Raw genomic sequence first — 26,284 nt, 5'->3', positions numbered from 1 at the left:
AGTCTCATCCTTTTTCGTCAACAATAATGCCTGTTAATTTAGTCTTAGTCAGTGTTTTTGGACATTGGTGCAGTCTCCGTCTCGTCTTTGTCATGGAAAAAAAGGTCGTAAACGAACATATTTAGTCTCGTCTCGTCTGACGAAATTAACACTAAAGTGAGGTAAGTCCGCTTCTGACACGATGTTATATTATTAGTAAGGAACGGACAGTAGACAGTGTGCTTATAACATGGAAGCTTTACTAAACACCCCCCCCCCCCCCCCCCCCGCATCCCGCACATGCGTACATAACACATCCAAAACATCATACTAGTAACAGGCCTCATTGATCTAAGCTCATTCACCTCAGTGTTTGAGGTAAAACAGTTCATTCAAGCTTATTCTCCTCAAAAACACAGAAGAGCATGATCTCAGGCATATGATCAATCAGATCAAAGAAATACGAAACCTGTGCTACTTGAAAGAAAACAAGTTGACAAAAAGATGGGGAAGTTGTTATACCCTGTCCGAGCAAGGTCTTGAGTTTTAGTCCAACACGATAAAATTAACGAGCATTTTAGAAAAAAGAAAACGACTGGAACAAAACATCTCATCTTAAAACAAAGGTGTGATTTACCGTGTTCAACTCGATAGGATCCAAATGAAGGAGACGGAGTCTGTCTGAATGGTGAATAGTTCATCATCATGTTCTTCACTGGATCAACACACACATAACAACAGATCAATCACACTTACAGTACACACAGTCAACATATGAACCCTGGATGTGTGCAGATATGGATGGTGTGTGTGTGTGCGCGCGTGTGTGTTACCGTATGGAGTGGTTGGTGAGATGGGGAAAGCTGGGGTTGAGGGCATCACGTCACTGCTAGCGTCTAGTGCAGTGTGAGATGAGTACTGAACACCATCTGTTCTGAACACTGATGCAGACTGACACACACAAACACAATCACTCGAGTTAATGGCCAAATCACCTAATGCAGGAATAGTATTTTCTAAATTGCTTTGAACTAGTGCAGGGATGGGCAACTTCGATAGTTTGATGGGCAACATACCAAGGGGCCAGATTACTAATCCACACTCCCACCTTTTACACCGCTTTACGCAATATACTTTTTAGTAAGGGAAATCAATGTATTTGCCAACAATAAGATTTTATTAAATATAAAAATTATGCAATTATGCTAATACAAATGGAAAACTTTGTTGTCAGTTGACAGGCAATATCCCCCCAAAAGCAAATATAAACATCTCAAATGCATTGTCTTTAAGTTTGCAACAAATGTGCAGATGTCCTAATTTTGTTTCCAAGCCTAGAGAATACTCATCTCAACCTCAGAGAACAGAAAAATGCTTATTCAAATAATAGTTGTTCCAAATGGAATTACCATAATCCACATCCACATATTACCATGAATAAAAATACTATTTTAAAAAATGTTTAAGAACATAATAATATAAAAATATGTGCATATATTTCTGTCATGCATATGGCAAAAAGGTTTTCCACTGTGGGGCTGATAACGGAGATCTTTGGAATGCAATACAAAGGAGCCATTCGTTGTCTTGATAATGCAAGAGTTTACACACGATAGGTGATGTAAATCATGAATGTGTCATGGAAAATATCAGATATTTCTTTAAATTGTATTATTAATGTGTGTTCATGTTGCTCAAATAGCATGTTTAGTTTGTAAACGTGCCGTACCAGGCTCAAGTGGAAATACAACTGGAACTGTTCCTTACCATTCACTTTTTCGGCCCGACAGTGGAAAAGCACTTTTGTGAACAGAGCAGTGGCGAAATGGCAATTTACATTAAAATCTTTCATTACAGATTTAATTTTCAAACAAACCAAACATATAGGTGACCCCTTGAACTTGGTAAAGACAGGCCATTTACCTTCTTGACAGGAAAACACAATTTTCATTGTCAATTTTCCATTTATTTTTGCTAATTTTAGTAAACTTTAACATTAGTGTGCACATCCTACGCTGTATATCTTGACTGGAAATCTTCTGGTTTGATTTAGTATTAACATCATAATCTGAATTCAATCTTTTCATTACTTACTTTTCAAATGTATCAAATGAATCATCCAAGTTGTCCAGCGGGCCGTATTCAAAGACATTACAGGCCCTATACGGGCCACAAGTTGCCCATCCCTGAACTAGAATGTGATTCTGTTAGTAGTGAATCACAGAGTGTGTTGAGTCTCCTGTGCATAGTGTTAATGTAATTAACGAAAACAAGACGATGACGAGATGACATAGACATCATTAAACACGATCTGAGACTAAATCAACATGCAATATTGTTGACAAAAAAAGAGGGGACCAAAACCCCTCTATATTTTCTTCAACAAAAAAGAGCAGAAAAGCGTTCATGCTATTGGTTGCCAGATCTCACAAGTTTAAATCTCCGAATCAGGGCTTTTTAACCGTTATATAGCGTGTTTAAAAGTTTCACTGACTAGTAAAATGCATTTTAGCAAACTAAAGCTTGACTAAACATAGGTTGACTAAATCTGATAAAAACTGAAGGGCATTAGACACAGGACAAGCATCCGCAGACAGGAGGAGTTCTACCTGTGTGTGAGGCTCACGGTCAGTGCTCGGCGTCAGTGCGTGTCTGTGATCCAGAGTCCAGGACGAGTGTTCACGAGCTCCACTGAGCTCCGACACAACACCGGCCTCTGAGGAAACACAAAGGAAACACAGTCACAGTCCTGCCCCGTAATTATCAACCATCAACACACAATGAGGACGAGACTGATCACACTAAACATTCATCTGGCATCAATCATCGTTTGATTTCTTTGGATCATAGAGTATCACGAATAAAGAGGAGACTGTGGAGTAATAACAGCCACAGCCAACTCGACTCCTCTAACAGGTCTTCGAAGATGATCTTCAACTGTATTGAGAGCAAAGGCCTGTTCACACCAAGAAACATAACTGTAAAGACAGGCTAACTATATTAGCGTCACACCAGCAGACAATATAATTCTGTTTATTATAAGTGCGCTGCAGTTTTGTCGCCTGCCACTTCAAATGCTCAAGCTCTTTAGAGCAGGATGGATTCTGGTTGGCTGTCAATGTCTTTATCGTCAGCTGGAAAAAATCGTGGTGATATTGTGATATTATTTCTCAGTGTCATTATCATTATAGTTGTGGTGTGGACTCTGATGTTCTGGTATTCCCTGATGGCTGTGGCCTATTTCAGAAGGATAATGCGCCCTGCCACGAAGCAAAAATGGATGGTTCAGGAATGGTTTGAGGAGCACAACAACGAGTTTGAGGTGTTGACTTGGCCTCCAAATTCCCCAGATCTCAATCCAATCAAGCATCTGTGGGATGTGCTGAACAAACAAGTCCGATCCATGGAGACCCCACCTCACAACTCACAGGACTTAAAGGATCTTTGTGCCAGATACCACAGCACACCTTCAGGGGTCGACGGGTCAGGGCTGTTTTGGCAGCAAAAGGGGCACCAAGACAATAGTGTATTAGGTCATAATGTTATGCCTGATTGATGTATATTGTGTGAACGACCTTCGAAACACATTGAGCCTCAGACAATCACTGAAAACAAGCTCTGAGGCCCTGTTTACACCTGGTATTTTAGTTGATCGGATCACAAGTAGACGAGGGAGACACATTCCCGGTTACACCTAGTGTTGTAATCTGTCTCTTCTGTCCACTTTCAACCACTGTCCTGATATCTTCAAGGAGATGGTCTATGGGCAGGTAAATGTATGGGCTTTTTCAGATCGTTTGATCTAATGGACAAAATAAGCTCACGATAGAAAAACACACAGAGAACATCAGCTTTCGTTTCTGCTCTGACAGACAAGACCACACAGAACGATTTTCTGCTACCTCTGGAAATGGTCGAAAGTGGACAAGCTCAAAACGTTTTAGACCCCGTTTACACCTGTGATCCGATCGACCAAAACACATCTTAATACCAGGTGTAATCAGGACCTTTGATAACAAGCTATTCTGAATGTTCCGATCTAATATGACTTCTGACTTGTAATGCTTGCATGAATCATAAACATACACTGTGCTCCCAATGTTTTTTTTCTCTCCATTATGTCACCTGATGGAGTTTGGGATGGAGTTGTGGCCTATGGTTAGAGAGTCGGACTTGTAACCCGAAGGCTGCGGGTTGGAGTGTCAGGTCTGGCAGGAATTGTCGGTCGGGGGAGTGAATAACCAGTGCTCTCCTCCACCCTCAATACCACGACTGAGGTGAGATCTTTGAGCAAGGCACCGAACCCCCAACTGCTCCCCGGGCGCCACAGCAATATGGCTGTCCACTGCTCTGGGTGTGTGTTCATGGTGTGTGTGCACTTGGATGAGTTAAATGTAGAGCACAAATTCCAAGTATGGGTCACCATACAATCTGCATTGTAAAAAGCGCTATATAAATAAAGGTGACTTGACTTGACTGGTCAATTCTTCACACAGAATAAAAATCATTATATAATAATTATTAATGGAATTCATCTGCTTCATGTTCCCAATAACTCTTTCAGGCTGATTTTATGATAACCAGATGAATATGAATTTTTCTGTGTGCTTATTTGTGTTACACTCCAATACACCGGTTTACTGGTTAAAGATCTGAGCTGCTACTCAAAGGTTTCCAGTTTAATGGCGAGGTATATTTCACTAATCTGATCCAGTCTACGAATGTTACAGAAAGGCAGCGTGTGATCAGTAAGATCTTACCCATCTGATGACTCCTCTCTCTGCCACCATCCTTTTGCATGTTACCGTTACTGTCCGGAGCTCCGGCTCTCTTCAATGAGCTGGATTTGGTGGAAACGGGCACAAAAGTGGGGTCCAGGTCCAGAATGAGCTGGTTGAGCTGATGAATGGAGTTGTCGATGTCCAGCGTCAGTGAGCTGAACTCCTCGTCATGTTTCTGTTCGGGCTCACGGCTTTGAGGGGTTTCAGGCCTCGCTGGAGGTTTGTTCTGCTCTGAAAACAGACAAATGACCGTCATTTATATTGGTCTAAGCTAAATCAGGGTTTAAACCTGTTTTGTTCAGTTTGTCAAAAAGCAAATTAACACTCCCCATAGAAAAAAGTAAAATAAACAACTTTCTTTAAATATTTTTTTGTCTTGATGTGCAGAACACATTGGCAGCTTTACTGACTTTATTTGTTTTTATGATTTTCCTTTTTTGTTAGCCAATAACCAAAAATGTGAAGCATATTTTGAGAAGACATCACAACAAACATTAACTTTATTTATAATAAGCAAACTTTTTTCTTCTTCTAAGGTTAATCTTTGTTTTACAGCTAATTTAGCTTCAGTTTATGGTTACATTCAGTTGTAAAAAGCCAAACAATTATTATACTGACCTGCATTAAGTAACTGTCCCTGTGTTTAGAGTTCTTAGACTTTTATTTTGATATTCTTTTGTCTTGCTGTGCCCATGTTCTCTTCCTGCATTTAGTCCCTCATTGCGTCTGAAAACCTAGGCAGCTGACTCGTTGCCTCGCTGCCTTATCAGACAATGGCTTGTAAGACAGTGTTTGTGCTTGAAGGCACTTCACAAAACTAATTTCGGACAGACTTCTTAGGCAGTGTAACCGTTTAATGATCTACAGCAAAATAGAGAGAGCTTTGATGAAAATTAAACAAATATTTAATTACTACATTAGTAATTTCTTGCTAGAAATGACATCAAAAGTGGAAAATGTTGGTAAAAAAAAAAAACGTACATTTACAACCAAACTGACCAGCAAACGCAACTTTTGGACGCCATCTTTTTTTCCCAGCTCAACTGTCACAGAATGGAAAGCACAGGATTGTGGGATATCAAAAGCAGCGAAGGATACATTTATGCTGCCTTTAAAAATCGATCAGATGAAGGTATCTCAGGAAACAGGAAGTGAAGCTAACATTAGATTTGGACGTGTCTTGATGCCTTCCTGCCTTGAAATGTGTCCTGTGTCTGTTCCAGATTTCGGACGCAGCCCCTGTCTGCCTTTGTTACCATAGTTACCCTTATTTGTTACTATGACAATTAATCAGCCTCACCTGTACCCTTTTTAACCTCTTGTTTTCCTCTTTTTACCACTGTTTTTCAGTCTTCATGTATCAGCATGTGTTGCATTTGATATTCCATACGAATCTATTTATTTATTTTTTTTCCTGAAAAACTAGTGTGCTCACCGGCGGGTTTGGGCAGAAGCTCCTGCATGTCGCTTTGGAAGCGCCGCTCAACTCCGTCCTCTTCTGGCAGGTACAGATACTGCTGCGCAGCGACCAGCTGCTGCTGATGGACCCAGGTCTGCGTGGAGTACCCGCCGTGCTGGAACAGATGCCTGGGACCTGGAGAGCTGATGGGGAGGGACGCGCCTCTGTGAGCGAAGCCGGCTCTCCGCTCATACTCATCCATGGCCGTCGTGTGCTGCTGCTGCTGCTGCACGGACTCGTCTGTACGGCCGGGGCTGCCGAAGCCGTCGGACAGCAGCGAGTTCTGGCTGCTCTTGTGATAGGACGAGGAGAGTGTGCCCAGACTGTCCACGCTGTACAGGTCGTGCCGTGAGGTCAGGACTTCGTCATCCAAGATGTCCGTCTCGCGCTCTTTCGGCCGTGAGCGTCCGTTCATGTGGATCTGCGGAGGGCCGGTGGTCAGCGCACCGCCTCGGCTCGCCTCGTCCAGACCGAAGCCACTGAGCAGTCGCTTGAGCTCCACTCGCTCCTGCTGGCTGGGCTGCGGCGCTTTCGGCCCTGGCACGGGCCAGCAGTCGGTGCGCAGTGAGACGCTGGAGAGGCCAGAGTCGGTGCTGGCCGAGAGCGTGTGATCGGGGCTCCGCTGGGCTCTGGAGGGAATAGAGCCTCTGCTGCTGTCTCTCTTCAGCAAGCATCTGTCCAGGGTTGGAGCCACTGGGGAAGAAAAAAACAGACGTGACTCACTGATTGACAAGCTAAACACAGCATGAAGGAAACAAGCAATATGACAACTCATGATGTTCATGGCATTTTGTTAATATTTGTAATTAAATGTATTTTTTTACATTTTCTGTTTTCATTTCAATTTGTTTCAACATTATTATGTAACAAAATCCCATTTTATTGCCTGGGGTCTCTGGAGAAATGAACGGTGCATGAGGGTTAAAACACTGAAAGTGCTGAGACGTACAGCTCATTTCAGAGAATCAGGGTTAGACTGGTACATTTCTCCATTGATAGCTAGTCAAAGTTTCTGTGTATTCTGAGAAATTCATTTTTTCTAAGTAACATTAAACAGTAATATTTATTTATATTATATTAGATGTTTTATCCGTGTTTGTTTCTATATATTGCACAAGTACTGGCCTTGTTTTATGGGCAGGCAACTTTTGATGAACTCTAATTCATTATGGTTTCTACTGTACCACCTGTATTATTATAATGGTTATCAGTACATTGATCAAGGAGACGGCTACCAATTTTACCAACACGGCTACCAACATTATATAAATTAATGAAATATATTGTAATAACCATACTTATAACTTTTGGTGTTATGGTTATGGAAAAAAATCATCAGTACATCAGACATCAATATGCCATCCAATAGCTACCTTGACTGTTGATTTACTATAATAAAGTAATTCCTTATAGTGCAGCGGATCTTTCAAAAGAATTGGTTCAAAACATTGATAGGTTCGTGAATCAGACGTCACTCAATGGGACTGTCCCGTAAAGTTGAGATGAAAAAAACAATGGGATGCAAAATGACAAAGTAGAAGTTCTTCAATCCGAAGATGAAAGCAAACTTCTTCCCCAACAAACACATCATACAGGCCTTCAATTAACAGACCCTATAGTCACTCAGAGGAGCAGATGTGCTCGACGCTTGGAGGAATGCCCGGGTTCAGTGTGAGTTCAGCTCCATCAGTGTTCATTAACACAGAAAATACCTCTGACTGTCCATCAGTCTGCAAACAAGCCACTGACAGCTGAAGAATGCAAGCTCAGCAACTCTGAGGCTTTCAAAGTAGGAATGTGAAGCTCAGATTTTTAGAACATATAGAACATATTTAGGTTTGCTGGGATTGAACCCAGAATATTCCAGAAGTACTCACTGTAGAAATCTCATCAGCGTTCAGTCAAGGTCAGTCTAGCATTTCACCTAAATTTGCTTTTCAGATGCATCTTGAGGGAGGCCATGGGAGGAAGTTATATGGTGTTTTTCCTGTGTTTTGTCATCCGAAGCAGCCAGAATTAGCAAGCAAAAACAAAACACTGTAATTACAATTCCAGTCGCTCTTCCTGCCAAAGCCTCCGCAACACAACCGTGTGAGTCAACAACACCGGCCACAGTTCAGCTAAACCAACACTGCGCCGATGAACACACTGCTCTCTCTGTATGAAACAAGCCAGAGCAAACGTTGCATTACATGGAAATACGGTGTCCTTATGTCTGTGTTGCAATACGGCTCCAATATTATCTCCAATACTTAATATTAGGTTGCATACTTGTTCAAATCACTTCAGTAACTATGAGCAATAGTAGTGCACTTGCCTGAGAAAGCAGCACTAAAATCAAACTATACATTTTCCTGTGTTATTTCCTCTAACCCATCGGCATATAAACAGATGCAAACCTCAGGACAGAGACGGTACGGAGATGTTGAATTCCTGTGAGCTTTGAGCGTTTGCGTGTGAAAACAAGGCCTGAATCTGCCGCAGGAATGCACAGTTGTTGTTTGTGCTTGATGAAACCCTCTTTATTAAAGGTGCTGGAACTAGTTTCCATGAATATGTTTTATGCAAAACAGCTGTGGGGGACCTGTGATTTTGGGCAAACTATTCCTGTGTTTGCCAGTTTAAGAAGGGTGTGAATTCTGCGGGACATGGAAGTCCTGCCATATGCCTCACCACAGTCAGAAAAAGATGCCTGGACTTCTGGGGTGGTTTCAGTGTGTGTGTGTGTGTGTGTGTGTGTGTGTGTGTGTGTGTGTGTGTGTGTGTGTGTGTGTGTGTGTGTGTGTGTGTGTGTGTGTGTGCGTGCGTGCGTGCGTGTGTGTGTGCGTGCGTGCGTGTGTGTGTGTGTGCAACAGCATAGCCACAGTACAGAAAAAGACACAGACTGAGTTTTGCCCAACTATGCAAAACAACATATCGAGGCAGCACATGCACTATAAAGCATGAGGCTAAGTCAACTTGAGTAACAGAAACAATACTGGTATCAGGAATTACACCTTAAATAAATATCAAATAAAAAGACCCTCAGTAAAAGTCTCAGTAAACAAATCATTGACTAAACTGATTCATTCACAAAAAAAGAAGAATGTCTTTATTGGTAAGTAATTGAATCATTCACTCAACCAATGAGTGTGTTTGCGTAGCCAGAGCTCCTTCAGCATCATCTCAAGTACATGTCCTTTACAAATAAGTATTCGGATCCTACCATCACTGCAGATGTTCCCATAGGAGTCCCATTTAGAGAGAGAATCTGTGCTGGTGTAGTCGATGGTCACATCTGGACCGTTCAGCCAGCGTTCTGAACCTGTCAGATAAAGAAACGTTTAACAGCTGTCCCTAAGACGTACACGTCGACATTGTCAAGTCAGCTTTATTTCTATATCGCTTTATACTATACAAATGGGTTCAAAGCAATTTTACAATAATAAACAGGAAAATAAAGGAATTAATGTTGCAAAGTTCATCATTCTAATTCAGCCGTAAAGCAGCTCTACAGAAAACAATAGTGTAATTATTCAGATCAATTCAGTTTTGTTTAGGACATGAAGTGCAGATGTTGAAATGTTAGCATTCAACAATTTTAGCATTAGCTGACAACAATACATAAAAAACGAACCTGAAATTCGTTCAGGGCCATCAGAGAACACTAGCTCCACTTTGCCATAATCTGGAAACCTGGCATCTAAAATGGAAACATCAGAATATCAACACAACACAACACATGCTGAAACACAAAGAAACTGTCCTGAAACTATCTGATGATATCGCCTTCAGTCTATAGCCGTGTGTACTGAACTGAACTCATACCTCATTTAAGACCTAGGACTAATTTGGAGGGTCTATGTACACTAACTCCGCCCACTGACGTCTGATTGGGCCAGATAAAGCTATGGAAGACGCTGGTCTATCAACAGTAGCAGTAGTGTAGGAGTAAGGCGTGAGGTAGATAGTTTTGATGCAAATCGATTTTAGTTTGAATCCGTCTTTTGCCGAACTTGCTTTACTCCCTTTTCCCATCACATTTCAGATTGGAAAGGCATTTATATTCAATAAAAATGAAAAGTGGATAATGTGTCTAATGTGTGTCTAATTATAAAGTGTCTATCGGTTAGGGCTAGGTGTAGGGAGGGCTTTATTGTCCCAATAAGGTGGCATCCATATAATAATTTTAATAAATATAATATACCGTTTAATGTACAACAGCACTGAGGTGCAAATCGTTTCTGCCACTATTTATGAGTATAAATCGCATCTAACTACTATATACACTTATTTCAAAGAAAATACTGCTGTTTTTTCATAGTGTAAATAGAATCTATTGCTATTTAAACTTAGTGTAAATAGCAGCTATCGCTAAGAAAATATGCGGTTACACTTTATTTTAAGGTGACATTGTTACAGTGTAATTATATATTTAAGTACTGAGGAATAATAATTAACTACATGTACTTATGGTAGGATTAGGGTTTGGTTGAGGGTTAGTTGCATGTAGTTATGCATACATTTTCTGGTAAAGTACATGAAACATATGCAAAAATGAAACTGTAAAATAAAGTGTTACCAAATATGCTATTTTCACTATGCAAATAGCGGCTGCCGGACAAATTACGCTTTACTAAGAAGACACTCGCTTTCACATTTATATGAAGACGTTGTATAAATGCTTTATAGGCATAATTAATACGTTTATAATTTAGTTTTAGGCCTTCAGGCTTTGTACTGTTTATGACAATCCTATAGATGCTGGTTTATGCCACAAAAATAAAAAAAAGGTAATTGCGACTTTTATTTTTCACAATTGCAAATTTATATCTAATATATCAGAACTGTGTGATAAAAAGTCATGGTAACACTTTACACTTTTAGACATTTAACTCACTATAAGTAACTTCGCAAGTAAATGTCCACTTATTCTACTAACCCGAACATAACAGTCTACTAATATTCAAATGAGAGTTAGTTGACATGTAGTTGCAAATTTACATGTAGTTAGTAGAATGTATAAAGTGGACCATCAAAATAAATTGTAGCCAAAGTTTCCATATAATGTTTTTATATTAGATTGTAATTCCAGACAAACTCATGTCTACAGCGAGCGTCTGTGGTCAGGTGACTCGCGCTGACCTTTGTTGGCGTGCTCCATGTCGTCCTTCTGAAACACAAGGCTGTAGGCCTGAACCGCTCCTGTGTGAAACTGAACTCTGAATATAACGTCTCGCTCAGACCGGCTGCTATGATGGAAGCACTTCACCTGCAGACATAGAGCAATATTAATACACCGTCATGAGAAAAAACACAGTCATCTGTCTTGTCTGATGGGATGCAGTGCTACTCTAATGCACAATCTCCATACGTTCATGAACTACCAAATCACTGAAGATCACTTTATTCTTCAGCTGGTTCTGCTCCAGTGTCCATAGAAAAAATGTACCCTCCTTTATCCGAAGCGCTCATCATCACAAGCACTCAGCGATGTGTTTGAAACTATCCATTTGTCTGTTTATTCTCTGTAATGTTCTTATATTTTGGAATAATCTACTTTGGGTTATTGTGCATGGATTCTTTCTATAACTCACAGTCACTCAATGTCTGACATGCTAAAGGTGTGTTTGGTGTTTATCTGTACCATGATGTCTCCCTTCAGCAGCTGTGCCGGCTCCAGGGCCATACAGATCCTGTCTCTGTGACCAGCTCCAATGTGACTGGGAAATATCAAATATCATATGTCATGTCAACAACACATGTCAATACATGTCAGTCAAACCTCAGCTATCAACTTCAATTGCAACCAATGGGTTGAAGGTCCAAATCAATGCAGTTTCAAAGATCTCCAACCCGTTGGTTGCCATTGAAGTCCATTTTGTGGAATGTTTTCCTAAAAATAAAAAAATAAAAATTTCTTTTCCACTGAAGAAAGAAAGACATGATCTTGGATGAGATGGGGGTGAGTCAATTATCAGGAAATTTTCATTTTGAAGTGAACTAATCCTTTAAATCAAACCTGTAGATATACACAAATGTATTGTAATGTTGATGGTAAAACTGTAAAAAGGTAATTGGTTAACAGTAAGTGGGGAAACACTAATGAATCTAACGGGACATTTCATATAATTTTACAGTTTTTAGAAGTAAAATACAATACTTATAATTTTCAGTGAAAACCCATACACTAACATAAGTCTTATTTAAAGGAATTAAATGATTAAATGATTAAAAGGGATTTAGGAAATAAAGAAAAATAAATAAGAATAGTCAAAGTTCCAGTTCTATTGTTATTATACTATAGGCAAATATAAATCTTTTTTTAAATATGCACACATTCACTCTTATTTTCGTCAGCCTAATATGTAAAAATGCAAAAAGTTTCTTTTCACATCAAATTAAGTTATGATTTACATAAATAATGTCCTATTTTCAATTCAAAATTATAACATTTCATTAAAAAATGTCAAGTAGTTTTGCATCACTGGATATTACTGTTGGTCACTGAAAGTTTTTATCCTAAAACAGTTATTCAAATATTAAATGTTTAGCCACTTACATCTTACGACACTCTTTCGCTGCTATAACTAAAGTGTTGTGTTGGAAATCTCACTAACAGTAAGCCCCGCCTTATTTGATTTGATTGGCCATCTCACTCATTCTGACAGTGACGAGAGTTGTTAAACCACTGAGAAAGACCAACCTCAAAATGTAACATTTTACTTTTGTCATCCTAGCAACAAACAGAGCAGTGTGTAATGGAGTATAGCTGAACAGCATCAACAATATCAAATATTGGGGGGACAATTTGTCCATTTCTAATTATTCGGGGGGACTTGTCCCCCTCAATGTCTATGGTCGTTATGGCCCTGGTATGCAGTGATGATGACATTCAGCTGATGTCAATAAACTCACTATATTCCTGAGACGTAGACCACCTGCATCGCCTGATACACCTTCACATATGGCTGACACACTGCAGGAGAAACAACAGGATTAGATTGAGAATCACTTTGGAAAACAAGTGTTGAGCTGATTCAGGTGTTTTACTGAAGTCAAATCTAGCAGCAGTCACGTTAGATTAAGACACAGTTTTTCGGCACTTTCTCTCGTGAATTAACCGTAACCTAAGACAACACAAGTCAAGTCAAATATGAGACAAATTCAGATCGGTCTGTCAAGCCGCTCTACAGTGTGATAATTCTGAGACTCACACTGCCCCGCGGGGACTCCATGAAGGATGACGCAGTGCAGGAACAGAGGAGATGTGTTCATCTTGATGGAGCCGCTCAGGAGACTGTTGAGGATCCAAACGTACCTGAACAAACACCAGCAGAAACACACAGCATATAATCCTGTGTGTGTGGGTGATGATGGAGATCACAGCTCTTCTGTCCTTCTCAAAATGCTTCCTGTTTACTCACACACACGTCCCTGGTCCTATAAAGCCTCTAAATGATCAACATGCTCTGATAAACCTGTCTCACACAATCTCCTCCTGTCCTTCTGTCATCTGATTGATAATTTAGACTCTTTTATCAAGTAAAAGTATTTTAGTATAGTTGCAGAAATGTTACTGACAAAAAGAAACACTGCTGATTTCAGAAAAACAATAGAAAGACAGGTTTGTGAGACGTCCCATCATCACAGAAACTGGATCTGATGACAGGTGTCTGAAGGTAATCACCTCTTCTGAGACGGCGTTATCTGCGTAGAAACCTTGTCGTCGTAGAACTTCCTCATGGCGAAGCGGTCCAACGCCTGATCTGCACTGTCAGGATGAGACCATTCACATCAGTACATCTGCGCCATCACTAAACATCACAGCAAACGCCATCTACTGTCAAGACTGTGTGACTTTGTGTTTGTTTGTTTGTAGTTAGTAGAACACGTTGATAAACTGAAATCTAAAAAAAGAAAAGTTTGTGTACACAGCAGTTGTTCGTATTCATACAAACTTTTCTAGTATATCCCCACTTGATTAAGTGTGCATCCCACATCTGATTCATTCATCCAAATGTTGCCAAATTCTGTGACATTCTGTTACAGTAAATTCAGATTTTATGACTGGATTCCTGTGTTTTCCCCATGGCAGTGCTCATAGTGTGAAACAGCCTGTGAGCGAGAGGCGTGTGAAGAGCACTAGTACCTGGCAGAGACATCTGTGAAGTGAACGAAGGAGGAGATGACGACTCCGATCCTACCCTTCCCACCCTGGTGAATGAGAGAGAGGTGAAGCCAAAGAGTTACTTACACACACACTGATCTGCACAGCATCACGTGTGTGTGTGTGTGTGTGTGTGTGTGTGTGTGTGTGTGTGTGTGTGTGTGTGTGTGTGTGTGTGTGTGTGTGTGTGTGTGTGTGAGAGGCGTCTCACCCTGCAGTGAATGACCACCACGTGCAGCGGGTCGGCGTTCAGCCAGTTCTCGATGGCCTTACAGATGGTGCAGATCTTATCCAGAGGTGGCGCGTGGAAGTCTGGCCACCCCGTGTCCAGAGTCTGAGGAGACCATCACACACACAAACACTGTGTTTACAGTTCATTTATACACGTGCCTTTGACATCAGCACTGTTATTCAAAAATAAAGGCTCTTTATTGGCATCAATGGTTCCATGAAGAACCTTCAACATCCATGGAAACTTTCCAAGGTTAAAGTGGAAAAAGGGTTCTTAAAATGTTATTTGCACTAAGATTTTTATTTTAATTTTTTTAAACTGATCACTGAAAGGTTCTTTAGGGAAGCTGATATGGCTCTTCTATGGCATCTCCCCCTTTTAAGAGTGTGTGTGAATTCAGTATGAGCATGTAGTGAAGCGGATCCTCACACTACCTTAGGGTTCATCTTAGTGAGCTCCTGCTTTCTCTCCGACAGGTTAATCACCTGGAAACCCAACGACAGAGAGTTAAGACACCCAGACCATGTGTATGCTCTGAAGGTAATGAGAGAAAGCGTATCATGGCTGCTCTCACCAGATAGTTGTCTGCGTGTTTGGACTTGAGCATGCGTGTGACGTCTCTCAGGTTGCGCAGGTATGTCTCCTCAAAGCCGTCCTGAGGGAAGGACACCGCGATGATGCGCTCCGTCACATAGGTGAGGTCAAGCTCGTATCCCTCCTCCATCTGCAAACAGAGAGACGGAGGATTGAGCCTCAGCTGAACTCATGAACACTCAGGAGAACACTGATGTTCAGCATCTGATCGTATGTGTTCATACCAAAGGCCACTCAAAGAGAGAACACTTTCATCAATGTTTCTTCACACACTTAAGTAGCCTATACTTTTTTTTTGCAAAATGACTGAATTTGTTTTTCAATTAAATTATTGTACCATATTTTAGTTGAATAATGTTTTTTATTTAATATTTTGTATTTTTAGCGGATTTTTATGATATTCATGCAGTAGTTATAATCCATTTATTCACTTTTTGACCTGAAAATCAAGGATCAGACTGAAGTTTGGTCTGTTTTCAAAGATGACACTTGGCAGATTATTGCTGAAGTGAAAAAAGTTTAAAAAAGTGAACTTTAAATTATAGAATTTTACGTTTATTGTAATGAAAAATACACAAAAATACTATTTTACATTTTTATATGAATTATATATTTTCCAAAATACGTTTTACCCTGAGAAAACTCAGAGAAAACTCAGACAAACTCAAAGCCATAAATCTAAACAAGTTGTGTTCCAAATTTGAGGTTGATATCTCAAATAATTAGCTTTCAGTGAGAGTTTGTTTGGGCCAGTGAGAGTTTGTACCAAACGCTTCCACTAGGAATTCCCATTAATTTCCAATGCACTCATTTTTAACCTCAAACAATACAAGTGACACATTTTTTTCAGGACCATTTAACCTTTTCCAATCATGTCCATGGTTTTTTTGTGTTCACACAGCAAGTGCCGAAACCTTTACCAGTTTCTGTACAATTCCGATGAAATACAAAATGCAAGAAAAAGAAGTAATTTGGTCAAAAATGACCGAGCAGCATTTAGTTTAATAATCTAAAGTACACTAGATGTGCTGACTAACATCCTAAAGCACATATAAAGAACTTGATTATAATTTTAACTATATTGTTATCTGATAAGTTAATAAATGTTAAATGTAGTACTACATTGCAACTTTATCATTCCAAATTTATTTAAATGCATGACACACACAAGTTTCAATAGAATTGACATTGAAGCATATTTTAGCTTACCATAAATGCTTGTCAGCATATTCAAAGACAATATAAGTAATTAAATTGAAATGACATGAGATGTACATGTTAATTTAGTTGTAAATAACATGCAATTAAGTGTCCAAAAGCATTACATTCACATCGCACTATATTATTTCTGTAATAAGTAGGTTAACAAATGATAGGAGACATTTCCCTGTTTTGTTTCCAGAATATCTTTCAGTCTCAGGTTTATAAAGTATCCCATTTCTATTTCGGCGTGAGAAACCACTGCAAATGAATCAGTGTGTGAGTGAACTGCTTGAATGAAGATTGATTCATGATTTCAGACCTTTCTGCAAACCCGTTTGACCGATTGGGTAGAACAGAACGGATTAATTTGTGATTCTTTCAACCAATCCAAATAATATTCAAAAGGGCTGTGTGTTAATAAATGGAAACCAATATAAATATTGGACTTCAGTGTGTCTGGAGCTGAGCTTTATATCTGATCTTCTGAGCATCTGGTTCAAAGATCATTCTGACGAACACTAGATATATCATCTAGATATTTACTGATCTATCGCCATCATGAGCAGATGAATGTGTGTGCCTCTGATTACTTTCAGAGTAACTGCACAGCATTCAGAATTCAGATGCAGAAATAGCTTGTTCATCTGAAGCGGGAGACATGATTTACAACTTTTTGATGAGTATACAATACACATGATACATACATATCTATTATTTCTGCATAGATTCCCCCTTTCCTGCATTCAATTAAATTTACAGTTTTACAGACAAGATACACTTGCAGATTGAGCATCAGAGTTATGATCCCATTTTCAGGGTTTATTCACAGGTTAATGTAGGGTTCACCAGCGGATTAATCACACATTACAATAATTGTTTTGTGTTTTGAGAAATGTTATGTTTAAATATGTAAATGAGGCATTATCCAATTAAATATGCACTTATGCTTTGCATATATTTCCAGAACTGAAATCAAAACATTGGATAAAGCCAGATTTATAATTCCTGTTTGATTTTGTGACATATTAAAGGTTTTTCCTGAGGGGATTCTAGATTTATCTTTTTATAATTTCATTAGTAACATAAAAAACAAATACATTTTCACCATGTTTTAAGGAGTAAAACGCTGTATAAATCAGGTGAATGATATCTGATCAAACCTTCAGAATATAGATATGAATAAAACTGTAAAATTTGGTGTGTGTAAAACTGCTGAAATGAGGATTTCTTACTCAAACTCATTGTCTTCAACGAGATGGATTGAGATTGAAATCTACAGACGCTATATGACAAAGCTTAAACTTGTCCCAGACTAAAACTCAAGTTTGATCTGTTTTAACTGAAAGCATATATATATATATATATATAAGTGTGTGTGTGTGTGTGTGTGTGTGTGTGTGTGTGTGTGTGTGTGTGTGTGTGTGTGTGTGTGTGTGTGTGTGTGTGTGTGTGTGTGTGTGTGTGTGTGTGTGTGTGTGTGTGTGTGTGTGTGTGTGTGTGTCAGTGCCATTGTTTTGTCTCAGTATCCACAACAGTAATGTGTTTTTTTTTAAAGGTACCTTTATAAAAGCTACTTAATTGAACTAAGGCCTAATCCTGGCTTAATCTAAACCCTGTCTGTGAAACTGGGCCAATGTGCAATAAAATAAACATTTAAATGTGTATTCTGGATGTTTTCTTTCCACTAGACTGAAATAAAATGTGCTATTGAAGCAAAAAAGACCAAGAACTCAAAACTGACCAGTGCATGAAAACCCCTGGTTTCACCAGGAGAGTCGTGCACTAGTTTACACACACTTCTCTAGCTGGTGTGTGTCAGTTGAATCTCCACACATGCAGGACATGGAGAGGCTCATGAAACCACTGGACATCAGTGAGAGGAGATCATGAGGAGATCACTGGACACACAGATCAGATGAGATGAGAGATCAACAGCCTCAGTGATTGTTTGTAACTTACACTCCAAAAATATGTTGGTCTAAATTTAAGTTTTGTGTATTTTAATTTCATAAAAATGTCCCATTAATTTGGATTACATAGTTTTAACATAAATTAATAAAATTAATGTGATTCATATTTGCCAGTCATACGTAAATGTAAATTAAATAGGTACGTTTTATGTAATAGTACACATCAAAATGCCCATAATAAATTAACACTGCCTAGTGTTCATGTGTGTGCACATTACAGACTTAAAGTACCATTGAAGCAGTGTTGAAGTTAATAAGATAATTAAGTGAGGATTGAGCATTAATGATGAACACCTGCTGTTAACAAGCATAATCACTGAATGAAAGAAAACCAAGAACAGAAAAGAGAGAGAGAAACTTCCAGTCACAGCCGAAATCAACTGAAGATAAAAGATCTCAGCAGAGGAGGATTAAACAACTCCACACACAATACTACCAGCTTCACTTATTACTAACCAGATTTACTTGATTTCTGTTAGACATCTAGTTCTTATGAGAATTACCAGAGGTTTAGATGATGATGATTTATTGAGTTTAATTTGTAGTTACCATTATCAAGATTAGTGTTTGCTTAAGTTGGACTCTTGACCCTTGACTTTATAACATTAGCTTTTCTCTGACTGCTGTAACTGTGTGTATATAAAATACATTTGTTATGGGACAAAAGATTAGTGAAAATATGGTCACGTGTTTATGGTTATTATTTAGTGACCTGATACACTGATCTCATTCAGAGTTTAATATACGATGAAATGAGTGATACGTTATTAGCTTGGTTCATTATAGTATAACTGTGATTCTACAGCATGAGATCAAGCAGTGTGACAATTGAATAATATGAAATATTTTAATTATTTTGAATAATCAGCAAATGAATCTCAACAATGGTGACAATCAAAAAATGCTTCATGCCGCAATGCACGCTGGGAGCCACGGATGAGTTTTGTGCTATGCTGGCTCCCAGAATCCATTGCAGTATGAGACATTTTTGACTGCACCATTTTTGAGATTCATATCCTGATTCTTGATGTCCGAGTGATACCAGATGAAAACTTGCCGTACACAAACTATGTAAAATCCTTCTTATCTGATTGTTATCACTGCTGGCTCTAATGTTGTAGAATCACAGTTCTACTATAATGAATAATACCAACTAATAACACATCACCCATTTAATCAGATATTAAACTCGGAATGAGATCAGTGTATCAGGTCATTAAATGATAATCATCAACACATGACCATATTTTCTCTTGACTTTTGTCCCATCCTGTAACGTTACTGCTCTGAGACAAGAGCCTGAGGATCCAAGCGCAGTATTTATTGAGAGGGTAATCCACAATAGTAGTCAAAAGACAAATACACATGCAAGCAGTCCAAACAGGCAAACAAAACAGGAGAGACAGGCAAACAGGTAATCCACGGAACAGGCAAGAAATCCACAAAACCAAGAGACAAGAAACCAGGGAAAACGCTCAGCAATGCAGTTGTACACTAGACAAGACTTCGCAATGAATGACTGAGATAAACAGGCTATTATAGCGTGAAGTGAACAGGCAAATGAGACACAGGTGGAAACAGTGAGTGCTAATGAGTCCGGGCAAAGGATTATGGGTAATGTAGTCTATGAAGGAGTGACAGTCCGGGGTGGAGTGCCCTCTGCTGGTAATCACGGACACTCACACTGGTGAATTATGACACATAACAAAACACTTATAAAGTCAAGGGTCAAGAGCCCAACTAAAACACTGATCTCGATAATGGTAACTACAAATTAAACTTAATAAATCATCATCATCAAAACCTCTATTAATCTCAATAAGAGCTTCTGTAGACGAATGACAGAAATAAAGTCAAACTAGTAATAATAAGTGAAGCTGGTAATGCTGTATGTGGAGTTGTTTAATCCTTCTCTGCTGAGATCTTCAGAGATCTAATGTCTTCTTTTATCTTCAGTTGATTTCGGCTGTGGCTGGAAGTTTTTCTCTCTTTTCTGTTCTTGGTTTTCTTTGATTCAGTTATTCTGCTAGTTAACAGCAGGTATTCATCGATAATGCTCAATCGTCATTTAATTATCTCATTAACTTCAACACTGCTTCAATGGTACTTTAATTCTCTAGTGTGCACACACATGAACACTAGGCCGTGTTAATTTATCATGGGCATTTTGCTGTGTACTATTACATAAAACTTACCTATTTAATTTATGTATGACTGACAAATATGAATCGCATTAAGTTTATGAATTTGTTTATGTAAAAACTATGTAATCCAAATGAATGGACAATTGTAATGTAATTTAAATACATAAAACTTAAATTTACACCAACATTTTTTGGAGTGTAAACTGAGGGCTTCAGAAAACATGAAATCAGACCATACGAGGACAGCAGAGTAAACTTACTAAATAATTTTTTAACTAATGTCTAAAAATGTAAAAGGGTTTTGGTGAAGGGTTAGGTTTAGGGTCAGAAAACAATCAAAGGCAACGGAGAGAACCACTTTGTACCCACTTTTTTGGGGACAAATTTGTATTGACAAAAGTGACAAACAAAAGTATTACAAAAACAGTAATTGTAAAAATGCAGGTTTTCTGTAAGGGGTTAATGTGTGGGTTAGGGTTAGTTTTTACTAGCTCTATATAAAGATAATAGAAGCCTGTGGAATGTCTTCATTTAGATAGCTGAGTAAACATGTGTGTGTGTGTGTGTGTGTGTGTGTTGGGGTCAAGAGGTCATTCAAATGTAACAACACCAGACCATTATCTGTGGCTTGCAAATTAAACAAGGATTTTGCTTTTGTAGCATGTGATTAAATCAGAAGTAAGACTGACAGCACCTCATACCGGCACAATTACTATTACTTGGCTTTTATTCCAAAACTTTTATTCAGTTGGTCTTGGTAGACTGTTGATTATTGCTACTGCTAATTGACACACAGAGACATTGCAATGAGCGTGTAAGATCTTCTGTTGCTGCACATATTGACACACAGAAATACTGTATCAGATGTAGGCAGTTGGAGCTGGGGAGGTGGAGGGGTTCAGAGGAACTGCAGGACCAGTTTACTGCAAACACTTAACCAGACTAGTTGATATTGAGAAAGCCTCTCATTGGCTGCAGGATCAGCAGAGGCCATCAGCTTGTGTCATGCAGTAATGATAAGGTTGCTTGCAGTACGGCATGTAAAGGCCCATCAGCCTGCGCCCTCTAGAGTTTCATGACTGAATTAGATATTTTATGAAAACCAATAACTCATGATCAAAACACTGTAGGACAAATCATTCAAAAGAACAGAAGACGAGTCCACTGACAGCACAACACAAGGTTATTTCAGCTTCTGTTTATGCTCACTGATCAATGTTTATGTGTGAATAAAGGCCTAGATTCAATGTTCATCATATAAAGCGATCAAGTCTCGTCAGAATTTGGATGAAACTGCTCAATTCATATGGATTCGTTTTATGATCTCTCTATGAACTTTGTGAAGCGTCAAAGTTTCAGTTGCATAGCTGTCAGTGAAGGGTCAGAAATCTCTCAGATTTGTTCAAAAAGATCTTCATTTGTGTTCTGATGAACGGAAGTCTTATGGGTTTGGAACAATATGAGGGTGAGTAATTAATAACAGAATTACATTTTTTGGGTGAACTAACCCTTTAACATCCCTATGAGTGGTGTGACAATAAGGCCAGAGATTGAGGAAACCAGACAAGAGCGGCTCATTTAGAGCTGGACCGTGTGAATGACCTGAAAACCTTCAACAGAACATTTACAGTCTGAAGACTCTGATATACTTTAAGTGAAATCAAAGAATTAACTGCTGTGACATAATTTCGAACAAAATCAGGCTGCTAAGTTCGTTAGGAGTTTGAAACACTTTGCAGTAAAGTTCTCTCCGGCTGCTAAACACCACTGAACTGAGGAGATGATGTAATAGGTGGGTGTGGCTCTGAGGCTCCACCTTCTTTGAGGAGTAAATCTTCTCTGGCTCATTTCTTCTGTTCAGATGCGAGTAAAAACATGAACACACTTAGAGTCGATTTATAGCAGAAACTGAAGCTGTGATTCTAACTTACACTGTTTATCATGTTTAAAGCTGCAGCGTTAAAGTGATCTATTGCCTAAAGTGCTTTATAAATGAATGTGACACATCACTATGATGCTTTCTGAACAGCTGCTTTCTCACCGCTGGCTTTTTTGTTGTGTTTATTTTGTTATCGAGAGGAAAGCATGCAGCACATATTTACATGTTCATCTCAATGTGGACACCATCGGGATGTTTGCTAACAGTATATCACAGTGCAAAAGTATTTCAAATTCCTTTTTACTCCTAAGAGAAGAACGAATAAGAACTTTGCCTTGAAAATATTTGTGCCTTGAGGAGACTAAAGCGGATCTATTTGATCTGAAAGCCCAAGATCATCACCTGATCGGCAGCCTGATGTCCTGGCATTTGTATATGATGCAGATGAAATTAAAAAGGAAGACTGATCTGAAGGACTGTGTTCAGCATAACACTTCCCAAACGCACATCGACTGTGTTGTTTCATTGATCTGAGTGGTCTGAACTGAGTGTGTTCTATGACGCAGCCTCAGACGTGCCTCCACAGGCCTGCCATGAGCTGCACATGCCTTGATGAAGGTGTGTCGGCCTCAGGAAGAGATTCACCTCCTGCAGGCACGAGAAACAGCAGACCACGTGTGGCGGAGATCCGGGCCTGTAAAAACAAGCTGCTGCTGGATCAGGTTTCTGTAGCCTTCAGCAAGATAAAACGCACAGGACTGGAACAAACCCACACACGAATGAGCAGATGAGAGTCCAACCCAGCAAACAACACCACGACATCACAGACGGCAGGGAACATTCCCAGAGCGTTCTCTCAAAGTTATGAAACGTTTGTTCAGTTATCTGGTCTTTAAAAATGTTTTATTCAGACATTAATGTAATGATTTTTAATGTTACTATTGTTTCAGAACGTTCAGAGAACATTCAAAAGTAACGTTCCCATAATGTTTTAAGAAAACAATGGAATGTTCCCTTTACGTTTACATAACCAAGAAAACACATTTTAAGACATTTAAAAACTGGACGTTATGAACGTTCAGAGAACATACATAAAAAGCGTTTCCGTAACTTAATAAAAACGTTCCTAGAATGTATTTTTGTTAGCTGGGACTTCCAAGAAGACCAAGGCAGAACCATAAAGAAAAGAGGACAACATAATGCAAACACACCTGGATGCTTCAGACAAGATTTATATTCATAAGAAACGGCAGAGGAGCAGATGGCCAGATCACACACAACAACCTGTGATTGACAGCTCGCAATCCTGCCATCCCACACCTGAAGCAGCTGAGAGGACAGGTGAACACACACACACACACACACACACACACACACTGTTTACATCTGTGCCTCTGACAGACGCCTGGACACACACTTACTCACACTAGCGGTCAACAGTTCGGGGTCAGTAAGATTTTAATGTGTTTCTGAAAAAGGTGTCTTCTGCTCACCAAGGCTGATAAATAATACAGTAAAAAAAAAGTGAAATATTATTCCAATGTAAAACAGCCATTTTCTATGTGAATATATAGTAAGTGTAATTTATTCCTATGATCAAAGCTGGATTTTCAGCATCATTACTCTAGTATTCAGTGTCACATGATCCTTTAGAAATCATTCTAATATGATTTGATGCTCAAGAAACATTTATGATTATAATCAATGTTGGCCAGTGCAGATCACTCCATTTGTTGTTTTAGGGACTGACACTGGAAGTGTTTGTAGAATAACTGAATAATTACAACTTTGCTTCTTAATATGAATGAGCCTGTCATAACTGTTTAATGTCTTTCAGTATATGGGGCTCATGGGCTAACAGACGCTCAATCAAAGCTTCATTCATTGATCATTCTGTAGAGCATCACTGATGGAATACAGGTGAGGCAAGTTCTGACTGTTTTGTGTATAAAATTAATTCATTGGTCACTTATTTTCTTGTTTCTTCCCATAGTGAACTTGCAGATGTGCAATCCGAGTTCAGTCTGAACACATGGAGGTCTGACTCTGAAGCCTCTCAGACACAGAGCATGAGTGGAAAACGTCCTGTTGTTAAATCACTGCATCTCAAGAGCTCTTTAACCCTTTGTTCTCTGCGTCAAACTCTTTCTTTCACATCCGCTGCAGTTCATCTGTCTGGCTTTTGTCTGAAGCGTTCCTCTCCGTCCCGCTGTATTGGTGTACATGTGTTCCTCGTTTATGTGTGATTTATTACTACAACACAAAGACTCGACACAGCCACTTCTTCTTGGGTCAAACTGAGGATCTGCAGTGAGAATTATCAATGAAAGTGACTGTGATGGCAGTGAAGGGTGTGTGTGTGTGTGTGTGGATGGGTGGAGACACACTGAACATTCCTGGAGTAAAGCTTCACGCAGCACTTGTCATTAAATGCCCAACCCTGAGGACAGCAGACACTTCAGACACACAGATCAACAACCAAGCCTCCATTATTCCTCCTGCACAGCAGTGAGATTCAGTGAGCTCAAACAGAGACTTCTACGAGTGTCTCAGAGGATGCTCCTGATGAACAGAAGCTTGCCTCCTAGAGAGTCTACAAACAAACACACTGTGCTCAGATTCACCAAGATCTCAATGAGCGCAATCAGAACTCTAACAGAACTCTTACATTAGCTCACGTTCTGTCAAGGTTCTCTCAAAGTTATGAACAAACATTCTTCCTGTAATGTTAATAGAACGTTCGTTCAGTATTATCTGATCTTTAACAATGTTCTCAAAACATTAGTACATACACATTATTTATACATCCTTCATGGAGTGCTTTTTCTGAAATGTTTCAGTTGGGTGTTCGCCTAGTTTTTTAGTGATACTACTTTCAGAACATTCAGAGAACATTCAAAAGTAACATTCCTATAATGGTTGAAGAATGATACAATGGAATGTTCCCTTAACGTTCACACAACCAATACAAAAAAACATGTTTAAAACATAAAAAAAAAAAAATGAAATAAGGTTTTCATAACTTAATGGGAATGTTAGCAAAACGTTCTTAGAACATATGTTTGTTAGTTGGGACACTACGGACTCATTTGTGTCTTGGGATTTTAGGGGGGAAACCCTCTGATACTTGAATGAGACGTAAGTGAGAAACCCATGAAGCTCTGGAAGAGAAAGCTGTGTGAAAACTGCTCCTACAACACACACACACACACACACACACACATCTGAGCAGACACAGATCATTCAATACAGCTGTCATCAGAATCAATAAAACCTCTGAACGCAGTGTGAAGACTGATTCATGAGAACAGAGAGAGTGAGAGAGCTGCTGCTTACCTTGGCTGGCTGGAGAGTTAGTTGGTCTTGTGTTCGTGAGATGAGAGGGAGAGGAAACTCACTTCACGGTGTCATAGTTTAGTTATAAATCTGCTGCAGGCTGCAGGAAAGGGACTCAAACTTTAGTCCAGGATCTCCGAGCAGCTCATTGCTTTCTCATTAGTCTCTTCTCAACTAGGATCCAGAGTTAGTGAAAAGAAAGACGGATCCTCCCTCCGCTCTCGTTCTCCCTCCACTGCTGTTCCCTGGCTGTTCCCATGAGCCTCCCTCCCTCCCTCCCTCAAACACACACACACACACACACACACACACACATGAGGATGGGGGAAGGGACTCCAACAATACCAACAGATTCCTCCACACACACACACACACACACACACACACACACACACACACACACACACACACACACACACACACACACACACACACACACACACTGATTGGCCGAATGAGATGTTCAAGTCAAACACAAACTCACTGAACCATCAATATGATGTGCTTAGAAACACACAAGCTCTCATTGTCACATCATTCAACAAGGAACAATCTCAC

General features: G+C 39.4%; 1 protein-coding gene across 2 annotated transcripts in view; it reads right to left on the bottom strand.

Moving 5' to 3' along the window:
• tns3 (tensin 3) overlaps positions 1-25,983 on the bottom strand; it is a 46,624-nt gene extending 20,641 nt beyond the window's left edge. For both annotated transcript variants that reach the window (XM_079819777.1, XM_079819776.1), the window contains exons 1-17: positions 25,727-25,983; positions 15,175-15,324; positions 15,035-15,085; positions 14,580-14,702; positions 14,351-14,415; positions 13,889-13,972; positions 13,416-13,519; positions 13,117-13,177; positions 11,846-11,921; positions 11,344-11,470; positions 9,836-9,901; positions 9,425-9,523; positions 6,196-6,912; positions 4,740-4,991; positions 2,589-2,695; positions 813-930; positions 617-694 (exon numbers count right to left, since the gene is read on the bottom strand). In XM_079819777.1, the coding sequence (XP_079675903.1) occupies positions 617-694; positions 813-930; positions 2,589-2,695; positions 4,740-4,991; positions 6,196-6,912; positions 9,425-9,523; positions 9,836-9,901; positions 11,344-11,470; positions 11,846-11,921; positions 13,117-13,177; positions 13,416-13,519; positions 13,889-13,972; positions 14,351-14,415; positions 14,580-14,702; positions 15,035-15,085; positions 15,175-15,324 (2,278 nt within the window). In that variant the 5' untranslated portion in view covers positions 25,727-25,983. The remainder of the gene's footprint in view (positions 1-616; positions 695-812; positions 931-2,588; positions 2,696-4,739; positions 4,992-6,195; positions 6,913-9,424; positions 9,524-9,835; positions 9,902-11,343; positions 11,471-11,845; positions 11,922-13,116; positions 13,178-13,415; positions 13,520-13,888; positions 13,973-14,350; positions 14,416-14,579; positions 14,703-15,034; positions 15,086-15,174; positions 15,325-25,726) is intronic.
• Between the last annotated feature and the right edge of the window lie 301 nt (positions 25,984-26,284).

The sequence above is a fragment of the Gobio gobio genome, assembly GCF_949357685.1.
Source record: "Gobio gobio genome assembly, chromosome: 6".
Classification (NCBI taxonomy): domain Eukaryota; kingdom Metazoa; phylum Chordata; class Actinopteri; order Cypriniformes; family Gobionidae; genus Gobio; species Gobio gobio.
This window is presented reverse-complemented; position numbering and strand designations above follow the sequence as displayed.